This window comes from Neophocaena asiaeorientalis, unplaced genomic scaffold (genome assembly GCF_003031525.2).
Source record: "Neophocaena asiaeorientalis asiaeorientalis breed wild unplaced genomic scaffold, Neophocaena_asiaeorientalis_V1.1 scaffold322, whole genome shotgun sequence".
NCBI classification, from domain to species: Eukaryota; Metazoa; Chordata; class Mammalia; order Artiodactyla; family Phocoenidae; genus Neophocaena; species Neophocaena asiaeorientalis.
This window is the reverse complement of record NW_020185329.1, coordinates 2,755,530-2,772,410: the sequence shown is the minus strand read 5'-3', so window position 1 is coordinate 2,772,410 and position 16,881 is coordinate 2,755,530. Positions and strand designations below refer to the sequence as shown.

At 35.8% G+C, this 16,881-nt stretch overlaps 1 protein-coding gene across 5 annotated transcripts in view; it reads left to right on the top strand.

Moving 5' to 3' along the window:
* PIAS2 (protein inhibitor of activated STAT 2) overlaps positions 1-16,875 on the top strand; it is a 71,064-nt gene extending 54,189 nt beyond the window's left edge. Inside the window, exons 12-15 of one of the 5 annotated variants that reach the window (XR_003001763.1) lie at positions 7,204-7,343; positions 9,557-9,729; positions 12,376-12,413; positions 15,102-15,189. Coding sequence is in view for 3 of the 5 variants with exons in the window: in XM_024734684.1 (XP_024590452.1) it covers positions 7,204-7,343; positions 12,376-12,413; positions 15,099-15,281 (361 nt within the window). In the remaining 2 variants the exon portion in view is untranslated. Of the gene's footprint in view, positions 1-7,203; positions 7,344-9,556; positions 9,730-12,375; positions 12,414-15,098 lie in introns of all 5 variants that reach the window. The other 4 variants (XR_003001764.1, XM_024734686.1, XM_024734684.1 and 1 more) reach the window with 4 other exon arrangements.
* Positions 16,876-16,881: the final 6 nt, after the last annotated feature.

The following is a 16,881-nucleotide window of genomic DNA, read 5'->3' as shown; positions in this document are numbered from 1 at the left end:
GTTCTCTTGACATCTATGAACATATTGTTTCAAACTTGAGTATGCCAGCCTTATCTTTTGGCTTCTCATAGCACTTCTCTTCTCTAATGGCTTTATTGGGGTATAATTTATATACCATAAAATTCTCCCATCTTAAGTATTCAGTTGCACAGTTCAGTGATTTTAGTAAATTCATAGGGCTGTATAGTCATCATCACAATTCAGTTGTAGAATATTCTGAACAGCCAGTAAACATCTCTCATGTTCATTTGCAGTTAATCCTGATGCACACCCCAAATCTAGACAACCATTGATCTTTTTATCTCTATAAACTTGCCTTTTCTAGACATTTTATACAAGTGGAGTTATATTCTTGGTGCACTTTTGAAACATTCTTTTTTTATAGTTACTTTTGAAACCAGGAGAATTAAACTTTTTGTGCTGCCTTCTTCACTGTTAAAATGCTTATATTTCCAGATGTGATTTATGTATCACAGTAAGGGTATTTTTTGTTTGTTTGTTTATTTAGTGGAACAGAAAATGAAATAAGTATTTCAAGTGGGATTTTTGGGGGGTATGCTGATCATTTATTGTTCCTTTCAGACAATTTGTTTGGCACTTCTAGCATTTAAATAATAAAAAATGAAAATGTAATTTTGAAATGTTTACTAAAGTGGAGAATCATGGGAATGAATACTTAGATATGGTATTTCCAGATTTTACTCTCTAATGAAACTCTTTAGAATATGCTGGAAAAACATAGGTTGCACAGTGTTATAGTTAGATGGTTTCCTGCCAGGTTGAAGGGTTGTGCGTAGTGATATGGACTCATGAGTTACTGTGATCATAGAGGGTGTCTCTGGTGGCTCGCCATAAGGGTCTACCCTCTATGTTCCTTTCGCACATTTTTACCAATACTTGATGAGGACTCAGAACTGGAGGAGTGGCACGTACATTGGGTGACAATCTGAAATGACTTCAACATGCAGAGGAATCAGGACAGTTCACACCTGCGGTCAGCTACCGTAGAGATAGATGTAAGTCTCCTCATCGAGGTTAAAAAGAAAATAAAAACTAACATTGTGAGTATAAGGTAGAAACTTTTGACTAAACCAGCAACACATGAAAATTTTGGTTTAAAATGTCCGTAAATTGCAGCTTCCCAGCTCATTCCACAAAGTTGACATAACTCTTAATACCCTAACTAGACTTACGCATTAACAGCCAAAAGAGAAGAACCATTATGAAACAGGAAGTTCAGTGAAAATTCTGAATTCAGTCTTAGTAAATTATTTAATAATACATTAAAATGGCATCCATTACCACCAAGTAGGGTTTATCTAAGAATGCTTTATTATTAGGAAATACATTGATAAAATGGATCTTGTCATAGGACAACAAGTCAGCCCTCTATATCCATGGATTCGGGTAACCATGGATCATCACAAATACTTGGGGAAAATTTTTTTTTAAGTTCCAAAAAGCAAAATTTGCTCTTTGCTGCCAGCAACTATTTACATAGCATTTCCATTGTATTAAGTATTATAAAGTAATCTAGAGATGATTTAAAGTATATGGGGGATATGCAAGTACTACACCATTTTATATAAGGGATTTGAGCATCCATGAGTTTTGGTATCTGTGGGGGGTGGGAGAGTCCTTGGAACCAATCCCCTGTAGATACCAAGGGATGACTGTATATAGTCATTTTAATAGATGGTGACATTCCATAAATTAATGGCCATTCCTGATAGAAACTCTTTGAAGTGTCAGAATTCACTTAATGGTTTGAAGGGTTCACCACTTGAGCTGATTTGTTCTTAGACTGCATTAATAAGCGAAGCAGTGTCCAGGATACATACGCATGCCAGTTTCGTTCCATTTTTAGGCTAGAAGACTTTCACTTAGACCATTTTAGTCAGGGCTGTCATCAAGAAGGGTATTAATGAGAGCAGCCAGAGGAGGGAAACAGGATGGTGAATAGTGGAAACATAGCCTGATGGATGAATGGGTCTAAGGATTGAAGCTGTTAAGCCAGGAGAAAAGAATATGTTATAGTTATCTTGTAGTTCTTGAACGGGAGTCATTGATGAACTGGGTTAAGTTTATTCTTTGTTATAACATTTGGCAGATCTAAGTCCAATGGAGGAAAGATACATGGAAAAACTTCCCGTTGGAGTTTTCTGAACACTAAGGAAGTTGATGTTTTGTGCTAAAATCACATTTTCTGTGTTAAGGAAGAGTGGATGCCACCTGTCCAGGTGTCACAGTGGAGACTCACGCTATGGTTATATCATTTCTGTAATCCCTTCCAACTCTTACTTTTTATCTCCTGGTTTTTGTTCCTGGTCATTCTGTTCGTATCCTCTCTTTTGTGTCAGCATCTAGAAATTTTTCCTGAGGTGTAAGTTTATCATAGGACTTCTTGGTCAATGATAGTAAGCAAATGGGAAATAGAGGAAAAACAGGAAAACTTACTTTAAGTTACAGTCTAAAATTCAGGTGAGCAGTTATTTTTTAAGAGGTATTGTTTTTGAAAAAAATTATTCTTATAAACAATTTTTCAAAGCATCAAGAAATAAAAAGCATTCTGTTAACACTTTGATGGTAATTCTTCTAGCCTCTTTCCCTGCATAGCCTGTCAGAAGAAATTGGCACCTTAATCTAAGACTTTTAGGAAACTTCTGCTATTTTTCTAAATTAAAAGATAATTTTAAATATTATGTCCCTACCCCATGGCTGGGAAATTCAATGACTGCTTTGTCATTAATGAGGAGGTATTCTAAAGACAGGAAACAAAGATTAGAAATAGATGAAGAATCATTAGCAAAATTGAATCTTTTAAAATATTTTTATGACCATAAAGTGGGAGCACCCAGTGAATTTCAGGTTTATGGATAAAAATTCAAGTTACTGAATTTTCAGACATGTAAGTTGGGGCCAAGTATGATGAATTCAGTGATCTAGTACACAGTCTAGAATACTAATGTTTGCTGTCTAGCAGCATGCCAGCAGTTTACCTTTGTGCTGTGATACTATGGATACAGCTATAAAAATTTATATATGTACACATACATATTGTACACATAAAGCCTGTGTGTGTATTTGCCAATCCTGTGAGGAGGGAGTAACAAATACTAAAAGTTTTAAAAAATGTTTTTATTATTTTATAGCATCACATACCCACAATTCCACCAGACATAGCCATTTACATTCTCCATGGTTCCTGATATTCCATATCTATAAATACATCTTTTTTTGCATAGGCATCAGAATCATTTACCTTTCTGAATGTGGTCTTTGTGAAGATTCTGATTAAAACAAAAATCTTTCTACTAGTAGGTAATTTGATAATCCTAACAAATGGCGAATTTCACCCATTCTATATAAAGTTGAATTTGTATTAATGGTTACAAAGTTCAGGTAATAGGAATTAACCTACACTAAATAGTTTGATGTTTGCTGAGATTTTAGATATTGATTTAATAATTTGTACTGTCAGTGGATTGTGACATTTTCATGTGTTTTGACAGCATTTTGTATTGGAGAAGCAAGGAATAGTTGTTTAATCACTCAACGTTTCATGTTATGAGAACAGAAGATATGCAGTGGTTAAGAGTTACTGTGGTTAAAAAAAGAATTTAAAAAAAAAAAAAAGAGTTACTGTGGTGACATGTGCATTGGGACATTGACCTTACTCCTCTACAGATGGAAATAAAGGGGCCAGGGTAGGAAAATGAGTTTTATTGTTGTTTTCTATAAACCTGATCCAGGTTGAAAGGTCAGTTCAGGATCAAGACAAAAGACAATCTCCAGTGTGAGACATCAAAGGACAAGAAGAGGGAGCAAGAGGAAGGCAGCCATTGTCTTTTTCTTGTAAACTTGAAATTTTTCTTTTCATTTCTTTCAGTGTCAGAGAAAAAGTGACAGATTAAATGTACCTTTAAGTAGGAACTTTTTAAAATAAATGAAATCATATGTATGTGTGTATATTGTATGTGTGTATATATATATGCACACACATACATATATATGTATACAAACACACACACACATATAGGTCTTCTTCAAAAGCTTGCATCTTAAAAAATATATATATGATTAAGATATTAATACTGTGAAACAACCATAATAATCAGAGCCACTTTTTAAACCCCCTCCTTAGTACTAACATATACCAGTGTCTTCATTCATTCATTCATTCATTTATGGCTGTGTTGGGTGTTGATTGCTGCACGCAGGCTTTCTCTAGTTGCGGTGAGCGGGGGCTACTCTTCGTTGTGGTGCGAGGGCTTCTCATTGTGATGGCTTCTTTTGTTGCGGAGCATGGGCTCTAGGCACGCGGTCTTCGGTAGTTGTGGCTCACGGACTCTAGAGCACAGGCTCAGTAGTTGCGGTGCATGAGCTTAGTTGCTCCGCGGCATGTGGGATCTTCCCGGACCAGGGCTCGAACCCGTGTCCTCTGCATTGGCAGGCGGATTCTTAACCACTGTGCCACCAGGGAAGTCCCTGTCTTTTTCCTTCTTATCCCCATCCCCCAGCCCCCAATTTCTGATACACATTCTTGTGTGGGAGGTAGGATCATTTGTAATTTGAAAATACTTTTGGTGATTTTTTGTTCTACTTTCATCCTTGTAGAGGACCAGTGCCTTCAAACCTCCAGAAAAAGATGTGCTTTAATATAACATATGTACTTGAGCTCATCTCAGGTTTTCTCTTTCCCCCTCTGGAGTCTACCTTTGTGGTTTTAGGTTGACAGGTAACACTGGAGGCCAAGAAACCTTCTGATTCTAACCGAGGCAGGTTGCTCTTTTTGTCCATCTTCATCTACATCTGGAAAATGTGTTTTGAAATATGAGGCTTATGTTACCGTCTCAAGCATGTTATATTTCCTTTGCCTCCCAAATGGATCAGTTTAAGATTCCTGAACTCTGACCTATGTTATTTATTTGCTTTTCTGAGACTAGCAGTTGCCAGCACAGCCATGTGTGTCCTCTCAAGATGACTTCATTTTCCTCCTTTCCAACAACATCTGTATTTTTGACGAATAGTACAGAATAACAGCTAGACAAGAGCCTCATGTTATAATGGAAACTGGTTTTAGAGGGACTCCAGTGTTTAAATAGGTGGTGATTATTTAAGTGGTTTGAGATTTTTAATTGAGGTTATGAAATAGTTTTGTCAGTTGTTTAGAGTATGAAGAATGTCATGCAAATATGTCATCATTTCTTATTACTAGTATTTAATAATCTGAGCAATAACAGGAAGTTTCAACCAAGGGAAAGGACACCTAGAGGACCTACTTGTCACCTCAGTCTAACTTTGATGGTTGTACTGTTTCTGTCAGTTGTGCTTCATCTTTGTAGTGGTCCCTTCCAGCTACAGAGCTCTGTGCCTCTCTTATTAAGCTCACGGTAGTTTACTGGCAGCGCTTTGGAATGCTGACCTTAATGTCCTAATGACCTAATGTCCCTGTGTCCCCGTCCCCCACCCTCCTTTTTTTTTTTTTTTCAGTTTAGTAAAGTTTTACTTTTCAAAATGTACAGTGGTGGGACCTGTTTATGCATCTTTACTGGCAGCTGGGGCATCTCCACCTTTGGTGTTCCTGGTATAAATTATTTGAACTCTGTGCTTTGAAACTGGTTTAATGGGTCCTTTACTGAGCAGCTCCTGAAGGGCTGCACTGGCCAGGGAACTGTGAATCTTCAGTCTCTCAGAGACAACAGCTGGGGTTTTAATAAAGCTTATAGTCAGGAACTTCCTTACAGAGTTTGTCTTATGTGGCTTTGTCAAACAAGACTAGGTTATTGAGCTTGTCCCACATTTTGCCTTTGGTCTTTGTCTTTCTTGGCTGACTTTCCAGCATCTATCTTTTTCTTGTCATCCTTGTGTGGCATCGCAGAGCTCGGAGAGCAGGTGCTACCACTGCAGCCTCACTAAGATGCTGGACAAAAAGGTGGCCACCATCAGCCAGAGGGTCAGTAACATTGCTTAGTTTCTTGTATATGTTCAAGATGTTTTCTTGAGAACTTGTAATTGTTTACCCTGGACTAAGATAAAATGAAGGTTAAGTAGGAAGAATGCAAAATCATCTCTCTTTTTTCCTGAACTTTTTCAAAAATATGTTTAACTATACTGCTTCTTAAAATTATAAAGTTATTACTATTATATATATAGTGTGTATACGTACATGTATAAATACCAGTAATAAAGTGTATCTTAAGTGTATTTAATTTGTGTTTTTCATAGCATGAACAGAGAATTTCAAAGTCGTAAGCCCTCTTAGAAGAGTAGATGGTATCATGGTAGCCAGTGTTTTTATTTCTGGATATTATGTCTGAAATCCTGAGTCGTTGTCTTATTCTAATTGCTGATTGCTGCCTGTTGTTATCAGGCTGGCTGGCTTTAGGACTGGCTGTCTTTGCTTGGGTGATTCCTAGATAAGATCGCTAATAATTAACAGTTCACGTTAGGATGGAAGAAATCATGCTTGAGCTATAGTAAGTAGCTTCACTCATAAAGGTACTCTGATTTTAATCAAATCTTAGGAGTCTTCTATTTTATTTCTAAATTTCTTTATATATAAAATTACTAATCTTCACATACATGTTACATATACATTAATAAAATCATTATGTAGAGTATATTCCTGTTTGTGGATCAAAGTTTTATGTATTGCTCCAGCACTGTCCATTATGTTTTAACGCCACCTTGCTCTTTTTTTTTTTTTTTTTTTTTTTTTTTTTTTTTTCCTTTTTTCCTCCTCTTTTTTTTTTTTTTTTTTTTTTTTTTTTTTTTTTTTTTTTTGCGGTATACCTCTCACTGCTGTGGCCTCTCCCGTTGCGGAGCACAGGCTCCGGACGCGCAGGCTCAGCGGCCATGGCTCACGGGCCCAGCCGCTCCGCGGCATGTGGGATCTTCCCGGACCGGGGCACGAACCCGTGTCCCCTGCATCGGCAGGCGGACTCTCAACCACTGCGCCACCAGGGAAGCCCCACCTTGCTCTTATGTCACAGCTGCTGTTGAGAGCCAACATGTGTTCATGTTAAAGTGAAGACTGTTATGAAAGAGGAGAGTGAGTGGAGTACTGTGTAGTGAGTAGCTGCCGTATAGTTGTTTGGAAACATAGTGAACTTAACGACTGACAATGCCCAGTGGTACAGCCCTTCTCTCCTGTGAACTAACAGCCAGATTGTTTGTAATTTCCCGTGCTATTTAAAACAGGGTTCTCATGTATCAGCCATCTTCTGTAAGGGTGCCCAGTGTGACTTCGGTTGATCCTGCTGCTATTCCGCCTTCATTAACAGACTACTCAGTACCATTCCACCACACGCCAATATCAAGCATGTCATCAGACTTGCCAGGTATGTGAAGAGGTGTTTTGTTTTTTTTTTATCAAGTTTTACCATTTCTTTTTATCTTAATCTGTGGAGCAAATATAATTCAAATATCTTAAATAGAAATGCTAAGGAAATTGCTAAGGAGAGGCTTCCTGTAAAGTTAGTATGTTTTAAATATATCACATTCAGTTCCTATTATTTTAACTATAGAGCAATCTGTAGATTTTGATGAGAGGAAAACAGTAGGAAAATTTTACAGAATTTATTCTTCCTCATAGAGAATTTATACTGGGAGACTCTTTCTTCATTTATCATGGAAGCTTCACAGGTTAGGGAGAATGTTTTCTCATACTTTTTTTAGTAGCCCATCACTTCTTGGTATCCCATCACAACTTCAGAATATACTGGTGTACTGTGAGGTCAGTGTTGCCTACCAGCTTTACCCTGTAAAAATAGGATCTACCTGCTGTTTCCCTAGAGCTCTGCTTAATATTGAGGGATATCTTTTATATGTATGTTAACTCAACAGTTAAAAGCTTCAAGGCTGCTTGAATTACCTTAGTAGCAAGACGTATGCAACCAAGGCCATACTATAAAATTAAAGCTTTTTCCTCCCTCCCTCTTTTTCTCTCCCTACATAGCCATTGTTTTTGCAGACTTTTGGTCGATCAAATTTGAGCAAGTTAGTACCAGTGACTCTTAAATTCATGACTTCCCTTCTCTTTGAAGGACCCTTTTAGTGGAATACAGTCACCTCCTCCTGTTAATTTTCTGGATTTAGGAAATTAATTTTGACCTATGATTTATTCTTCTTGCCCCTCTTAGTAAGGTCTTTATTTTAAGCACAATGTATATTCTTTTTTTTTTTTTTTGTGGTACGCGGGCCTCTCATCGTTGTGGCCTCTCCCGTTGCGGAGCACAGGCTCCGGATGTGCCAGCTTAGCGGCCATGGCTCACGGGGCCCAGCCGCTCCGTGGCATGTGGGATCCTCCCGGACCGGGGCACGAACCCGCATCCCCTGCATCGGCAGGCGAACTCTCAACCACTGCACCACCAGGGAAGCCCCACAATGTATATTCTGTTGGGCAAAGTTTGTGTTGTTGAAGAAGTTGATAGTTGTGTACTCTGCCCCAGTGTAATTTTGCCACTTGAAATTTGTTCAGCATTTATTCAGTTTGAATAAAATTTAATGGAAAAGAGTAGACTAAAAATAGTATCCATCAAAAAAAATGTTAGGTACCTTTTGCTTCTTAAATGTGTTTACTCCACATGTACTTTGGGAATTGGTATTTTAAAAAAGAGTTTGCAAACCCAGCTAGCACCAATTATAGAGTATTTGTTGATACAAAGCTTGATGCTGAGTTACAGGTGAGGTTTCGTGGTCCTAAGAAAGATGGAAAGTCAGAGAGTCTTAATTCCTTACTGCCATGTTTTGCTTTAACTGTGGCTAGTTTCAAATGAAGTTGAAGAGTGTCCACATGTCATCTTACAAACAAGCTTTCCAGAAGGATTTGTTTCCTAAAGATCTTGAATTAAAAATTCTGAAAAAAGATAATGAACGTTCTCTGTTTTTACTGAGTGACTCTGGCCATTTAGCGATAGAATAGGTACAATGTACAAATCACTTGCCCTGTTAGTTTTTGAGTTATGTGAGTTTGGATGAATTTTTAATTTCAGGGAATTTATATTATTTCAAAATTTGGGCATAAAGTCAGCCTATTTACTTTATAAAATGTACAGATTTGAGAAAAACAGTAAAATATGTTAACTGTGTATTTCATAAAATGCATTTCAAGCTGACATTAAGGAACTAAGACTAATATCCAGGGCTGATATTTAGCCAATATAAGCCAATATAGTGATACTGATTATTAAAATGTTGAAAGGCTTTCTTATCAGTTGATAAACAGAATAGAATAGGAACTGTTGTACTTTAGAAGAGTTACCAGTTTACCGTCATCTATGAATTATGTAGCAGTTACTACATCTAAGTAGTTTAGTTTTTACTTTGGTTTTACTGTTAATATGCTCTTTTGTAATTAGTAATTACTTTGGAGATTTTTTGTGCATAATTTTTAAGTAATTAGTCATACTGTACAGAGTTTTGATATTTATAAGTTTAATAATTTATAATAAAATATTAAATAGAACACCAAGAATGGAGAGATGACAAACTTTTAATACATTTCTTAACATTCCTTTTAAACATCGTAAACATGAATCTTCTGAATCTGCAGGAGAACAAAGAAGAAATGATATTAATAATGAACTGCAGCTTGGAACATCTTCTGATACTGTGCAGCAGTGAATGCAAAATAAAACATAATTTGTATTTATGGAATGGAAAACAGCTTGATTATTTCATGAAAAAATATGACTGCCTTATTATTGCTAGTGCCATATTTGTCAGGTGGGAATAGTGCTCAAAAGTTGTATCATTAAAATTTGAAAGTGCTAAACATTTACATATTTAATCATGTAGGAGTTATGTTTTGTTAAAGTTCATGGCTCAAGTAAGGAGAATGTGTTGTTATTAATAAGACATACAGAATCAGTTTCACATGAAGAAGCATTTAAAATCTAAAACGACAATTTTATCAGTATTGACAAAAGCATTTAGAATGTACCATCAGAATTTTTAACACTACCTGCTTTTTAGTTAAAGATGAGCATTTTCAACTGTGGAGTACTTAGGAGGGCCTAAAAATACGTCAGTACAACATATCATTGCAGTTCAAACTTACGGTGAAATAAGAAAACAGCATTTTACTAAACTTAGAAAATAAGGCAATAACATTTGATCACTGTTTGTGAAACGTCATCTATTTCATGTAAGGGTTTTAATAGTCTGTTCTTACAAAGTAGAATTGCAAGACATTGTTGGTAATCTTCTTTTAATAGGAGGAATAACATCTGAAATACTATATTGAACTTCTTTGTTACTGTTTGAGAAAAATGGTTTCAGTGAGAAATATTTACATTAAAAACATTATTGAATTTTGTGTATACAGCATCTGTGTAATGCTAGGGAGACAATGGGTTTCAACCAAAATTTCAAAAAAATTTCTAGACATTTTATTATGGCATTGTATAAGTTACCATATTCAGTTATCCCTGGATGAGGTGTCAAAAGATATAGATCAAACAAATCTCTTAAAATGTTTTATCAGTAGACTGTATATCTACTAGCACACATGAAATAATCATCAAAGAGAATTGCAGTACATCTGAAGAGATGGGAATTGAAATAATGAAAATATGGAGACACTTGGCACCTCCTCGATGGGCAGTCTCCAGTGCTAGAACTACAAAAACAGCTTGAAAATTATATCAAGCCTGTGTATTTATTTAAACTGAAGTTACAAAATGGGAATAAACTTTAGAAAATGAGCATTTTGAGTGATTTGGCTTCAATACACAATATTCCAACGGAAATAGCAATACTTTCTGTAGCTTTATAAAGAAATTTTGTTATTCAAATGGACTGAGTTATTCAACAAACATTAAAAGTGATTGAATATTTGAAATTAAATAAGCTTTTAAAAGCAGAAGTTATTATATAAATAATGTTATATACCATTTGAAGCAAAACAAAATTAAGCCAATAAAATGATATGCAAATAAACTTTTTGTGACGTAGTCCATAATAGAAACGTTGAATGTATAAAACTCTCAGAAGGTGTTATAAGGGCTAGACAAATTGTGAATTACTGTTCAGCTGAAGCAGAGAGAGGATTTACTGGACAGTATCATTAGTGTGAAGAGAAACTCTTTGCTTATTGAGATATGTCACCTACTTAGTAGTATCAATTTAATGGGGAGCTCCTTGGAAAAGTTTGTTGTAATTCCAGTGTTGGCTCAAACCTTGCTGTATCATATAGCTAGTGATAGGCATATGAAATGAAAAATATCAGCAGTTTTCAAAAATGCTTTAGAAATTAAATGACTTCTTTCAAATGATTGGTGCTACAGCTTGTATTACTTGATAAGTATTTTTATCATACCCTTGTTTAGAGATTATCAGGGAATAAATATACTTTAACATTTTGATTTATAAAATTTTCATACTGGTTATTAAATATTTTAAATATTTCCTGCTAATATTCTCTCTTTAGAGTAACAGTCTAGTATTAGAGTACACTCTGTATGATTATTATACTTGAGGTGACATTGAATACCAGCATATAAAAATTCACAGAATGGATAGAAATTGGCCCGTCTTAGTAAGGTACACCTAATATGTGATTTTTATTTTTTTTTAATGTTTTGAAATTTAGTCAAACAGAGGTCTATGGGGACTGACCTTGAAGTTTATTGCTAGATTTTTCAGACCTGAAATGTTTTTTTATTTATTGTTATAACTTTAATGTTTCAAAATGGTATTACTGGGCAACGTTTTACCACAGTTCTAGTTCAAAAGCATAACTGGAGAATCCCAAAGCTTTGGTTTAGAAAACTGCATTAGCTTATAACCCAGCAAACCTTGGTAAGATTTAGCTTGTTAGTGAGCAGCAGTTAGCAGGTGCTTGCTTTGTGCAGCACGTTGAACTGTGTACTGCTACTCTTGTTGTGGGAACCGGGGAACAGAGAGCTGTCCGTGAAATAGACATTTATCTGCCTAAGAAGTGATATTTTAGATGAAGCTCAGTGTGGTGTATTTCTAAAAAATAAATGTGAAGTACCTTAAGAGTCTTAAGTATGTTTTTTTAATGGTCCGAATCCAGATCGTCATCTTCATTTTATTGCTTCTCATTCTGCTAAGTGATAAAGGGGGAAAGTTTGCTTTGACTAGTCCTATTTATCTGAAAAATTTTGGACTGCCCCCTTTAAGTCTCTGGGAGGCGGTTTTTCTAGTTGTTTTGTTAGGAAATATGTTCATTTTTGGGTTTTATCCACATAAATATCCTGATTGTGGTATAGACCTTCCCTATGGCAGAATGGTAAGACCTTATTAACCCAAATGTTTTATGACTTAAGATAAATAAAAAATGATTTAGGGAAATAATTCTTGTCTCCAACATATGAGACAACTATTAACAGAACATTTTTGTTTTAGGTTTGGATTTTCTTTCCCTTATTCCAGTTGATCCCCAGGTATGTATCCTGAATTTAAGCAACTAATTTGTATTTGATTGTTGGTTGTGTCATACTAACTAAAAATGACCAGTTGCATAAAATCAGGACAGTCAACTCTCAGTTACTTAAATTGATGGAAAGGAAGTACTATATAAATATTTCACAATTTTACTTGGAGGGATGAAGTTGCTAGTTCTCAGTTTATATGTTGGCCTTTAATGCTGGAAGTTTACATTATATTTTATTTAGTTTAATATAATCAGTTGGCATTTCTTACGAGCATTTGAGTGATTAAAATGAGGGGAAGCAGTGCTCAATGACTGGAAGTTAAAACCTTACAGAGATAAGTTGTAAAACACTTGCTCTATACATAGAAAATAGCTGATGCTGATTAAACAGACTGAATCATTAGCTTGATTCTTCCTTGTTTTTAAAGGCAATCAGATTCAGACTTTGGAGATGTCCTAATCTAAAATTGCTATAAACCAGTCATTCCTGTTTTCTTTGTCAGAGATAAGAAACTCTAGTATCCCAGCGTCCCAACATGAAGACCTTGCAATGAGTGTGGACTCCACTGATAAGGCTTATAGCAGAGGCAGAGCAGAGGAGGAAAAGGCATGGGAAAAGCTGAAGGGAAAAGCAAAACAGAGAAAGAGACTTTGAGAGAAGTGTTGAGAGTAGGGAGGGATAGAGGATGAGCCATGCACCACTGCTTTGTAGGCTGCTCAGAATCAGCTAACCACAGGTCTTGTATCAGCTTCCTGGTTCAGTACTCTGTATCTGATCACATAAACAGCACTGGAAATTTGGGCCCAAGGTAACAGGCACAGAATGAGGAGTTTCTTCTTCTCATTCTGAGTTGACTTTGTTACAGCAGTAGATTCTGTAGCAAAATATCTATCTGTTTTTTAAGGAAATAGATTCTTCAGGCTTAAAAGTATTACTGTTTTTAATGTGAATCATCCTTTTTTTAAAAAATGATCTTTTAACCTAGAGGATTTTGATTTTATAGGGCTATTTAGCATGCTTGGTGTCAGGCTAACTTGTTGCTAAGCCAAATGAAGGGTGAGGTTGTGCTTTCAGTTTTCCTTGAATCCTTAGATTTGTTCTACTTTACCTCCACATTGCCCCCTTAATCCCTGTTATCCTTATGCAGATGTGTTCAAATTACACATAAAGGCTACAGAGCTAGATTGGCTGCAACCTGAGTATTGTAAGATTTCAAGATGTAGAGGCTATTGATAGCAGGACTGTAGTATCTAGCATTCATTATACAAATGAAGAAGGGTACTTTTTACTCCTAGGTGGTCAAAAACTCCCTCAGAGGTAGTAGAAATAAAATGCTAACTTTCTGGGCTTTTTCCAGATTCTTGGCTCAATTTTAGTGGAAAATTAGAAATTGATTTTAAAGAAGTTTAATACCTGACAGTGCAACTCTCTTTAGAGGTTCTTAGAAGCTCTTTAAGAACTCCCCTTGAATGTCTTTGTGCCTGGCATTCGTTTTGTTGATGAACCAAGACAATTGTCCATCCTAAACATTAAGTTACTTTTTTAAAAGGCACCCTGAATTTTAGTTGTTGCCCTTCCACTGACTGGCAGCCTTAAACCTGGGGCCGTTGTTCCCATTTTATGGTCTTCTTGAAGATCATGTACTCTAAACAACTTCAGTTTTAAATTTCTGTTTTTAATACCTCTGATGATAGGCTGAATAATATATAGAATTGATAATACTGATCAGATATCCTTACTGATCTTCTTTCATACAGTCAATCTAAACACAGACTTAGGACCTCTCCTCTTGTATACTGGACCTCACTTATCTCACTCAAGTCAGTGCAGTTGTCTCTCACATAAAATATTCTATGGTGATATAAAGCTTTTAGCTCTTGTCTCTCTCTGTTCCTCCAGGTCAATATTAGAGTACTAAACTCAGGTCGGAATTAGTTTGGGAATCAGCAACTAAGATGTTAAAGAAACCAGAAATTTGAACAGTTGGAAGGGGGTGTCAAGCAAGCATCTCAAAGGAAATTAGATTAGATTAGATTTCCTTTAAGATTTATTCCAAAATTTTGTGAGTACCTGAGATAACTCTCTTTCTGAGCATCCCGTGGTAGTTAGCTACCATGTAGTCTCTATATTAGAATGTATGCTATCTTCTAATTACACAGGTTCTGTTACGTGTATGTACAAAGGAGTCAGATGCTGCCTTCCCGCTGATCAGTGTTAACATTATTCCTTAAGGGTCTGATTAATACTAAATTTTGAGAGAATTATTGAATTTTGCATTAGCATTTTTCTTAACACCATTAAAAATACGTTTATTAGCCTTTTACAGTGTGTTTTAAATCTGGTATAAATACATTTGAGCAAATTCTTTTTGAGATTAAGTATGAGTCATAATTTTGGGGCCAATATTTAGTATTAAATAACTTTAGTTATTGTTGACATTTTTGTACTACTACATATTTGGTCACAAATTCTGTGAGTTTTGAGACAATCAGGAATATGCTGCACTCAAAAAATAATGTAAAATGTTAAAATTCATGCCAACCTTCCATCCAAAGATGTGAAGTTTTGAGAAGCTTTTAAGTCCCACTGAGATTTAAATATGTGGCTATCACTTGTGCATATCTAACAATTTCTAGTCTCTATATTTAAAATCAATGTAGCCTCTTCCTCATCGACATCATTGTTTGTTTCAAGCAGTACTGTCCTCCTATGTTTTTGGATAGTCTCACCTCACCCTTAACAGCAAGCAGTACGTCTGTCACCACCACCAGCCCCCATGAAAGCAGTACTCATGTTAGTTCATCCAGCAGCAGGAGTGAGACAGGGGTCATAACCAGCAGTGGAAGTAACATTCCTGACATCATCTCATTGGACTAAAGGAGGACTCACTCGATTCTAGGAATCATTCATTAAAACTGCTGTTTCTTGGATCTCTGGTCCGTGGAAGCTATTTTTTTGGTAACGATTACTTTGATATTTATTGAAGTGTCAAATGGATTCTTTTGCCTTCTGAGAGATGAACACAGATGACTGCAGCAAGAACCACATGACATGCAAGGATTTTTCTTATTCATGCTGTACTCTGAGCATCAGATACATTCAGCTGTAACTGCATCTTCTTGAGAGATGGATTTCAATTTCATATGATACTGGTTGGATTCTACAAATCAGTTAAAATTTTTTTTGTTGTAATAAACAGCAATAAAGTTATGTAAATATTCAAGTAAACTTTTTTCTAATTAAAAAAATATGTAATCAGTGATTCTGAAATGACAAGTTTTGTTTAATCTGATGTGAAGGAAAAATATATGGAAAGAAGTTACGTTTGCCGAATGAGCCCTTTCCATGGAGATTTGTTCTATTTCGTTGAAGTAATGAAGTCTTGATAAGTGGCCAAAGCTTGGGTTCCACTTTTCTTCCTGCAGTTCCACTTTTCTCCCTGATTCCATCAAAGAAAAATGGCCTTTGTGTTAAGCATTTTCCCCTGGTTGTTGTTTACACTTTGGTATTGTGTGCTGATGAATGCAGAGTGACGTTCTGGGATTTGGCTTTTCTTTATTATTAGTGATTATGTTGAAGAAACCCTATGCAGAGTCTTCCCTGATATAATGTGTGTTATTTTGGTAATCGTACATTCTTATTCTAGAGGTTTCTATAAGTTGGGGGCTTACCTTCTCAAAAAAAAATTCTCTGCAGCCATCAAATGAAATGTTTTTAGATTAAGGTGTGGGCTGGAATGTTTGTTAGAATTTTGTTCACACTGTCTAGAAATATTGAGAGGTTGGAGGCAGTGGAAGAACAGATTTAGGGGCGGTGGGAATAGCAAAGTTTAATTTCTTTCTAAGAACTTCTTTTGCTCTTTTATTTTACAGGATAATGTACAGATCTGTGTTGAAACTTTTCAGTGTAGTAACACTGACAAAGAAAATATGTTTTAGATCTCATTTTTCTCATAGCAGTGATTTTCAAACTTAAAGAACAAACAGTAGCAAGGGGATGGGGATGGCATCAGATTTCCCTTTCCTTTTTTAAAAAGGAAATCTTCCCTGAAGCCACAAAAGACAAAACAGAATTAGAAATGTTTGAATGTAAGAAAGGTTTGAAGAGGAGAGGATGGGCCTGAAACCCACTTTGAAAACCACTCTCTTACTGTGTGTTTGGTTTTAAAATCTCTCAGAAAACTGTTTTACCCTTAGAGAAACATTTTTATCCAAATTTTATACTTTGCTTTCATTTGGCTGCAGAATTTTGAGTTCTGAAGGACTTAATACTTCCCTAATATTTAGCTTTCTCTCCTTAAGCTGTATCTACTTTTAAAATAAACCTGTGTTAAAAATGATTAATCTAACTGATTTCTCAAGCTGAAGTGCCCAGATGAAGAGTCCACCAATTTCAGTTAGGATAGGGAACAATCTGGGTTGGTGTAACTCCAGGGAGCTGACTTGTCACTGCTTGGTTTTTCACACTTTCTCAAGTT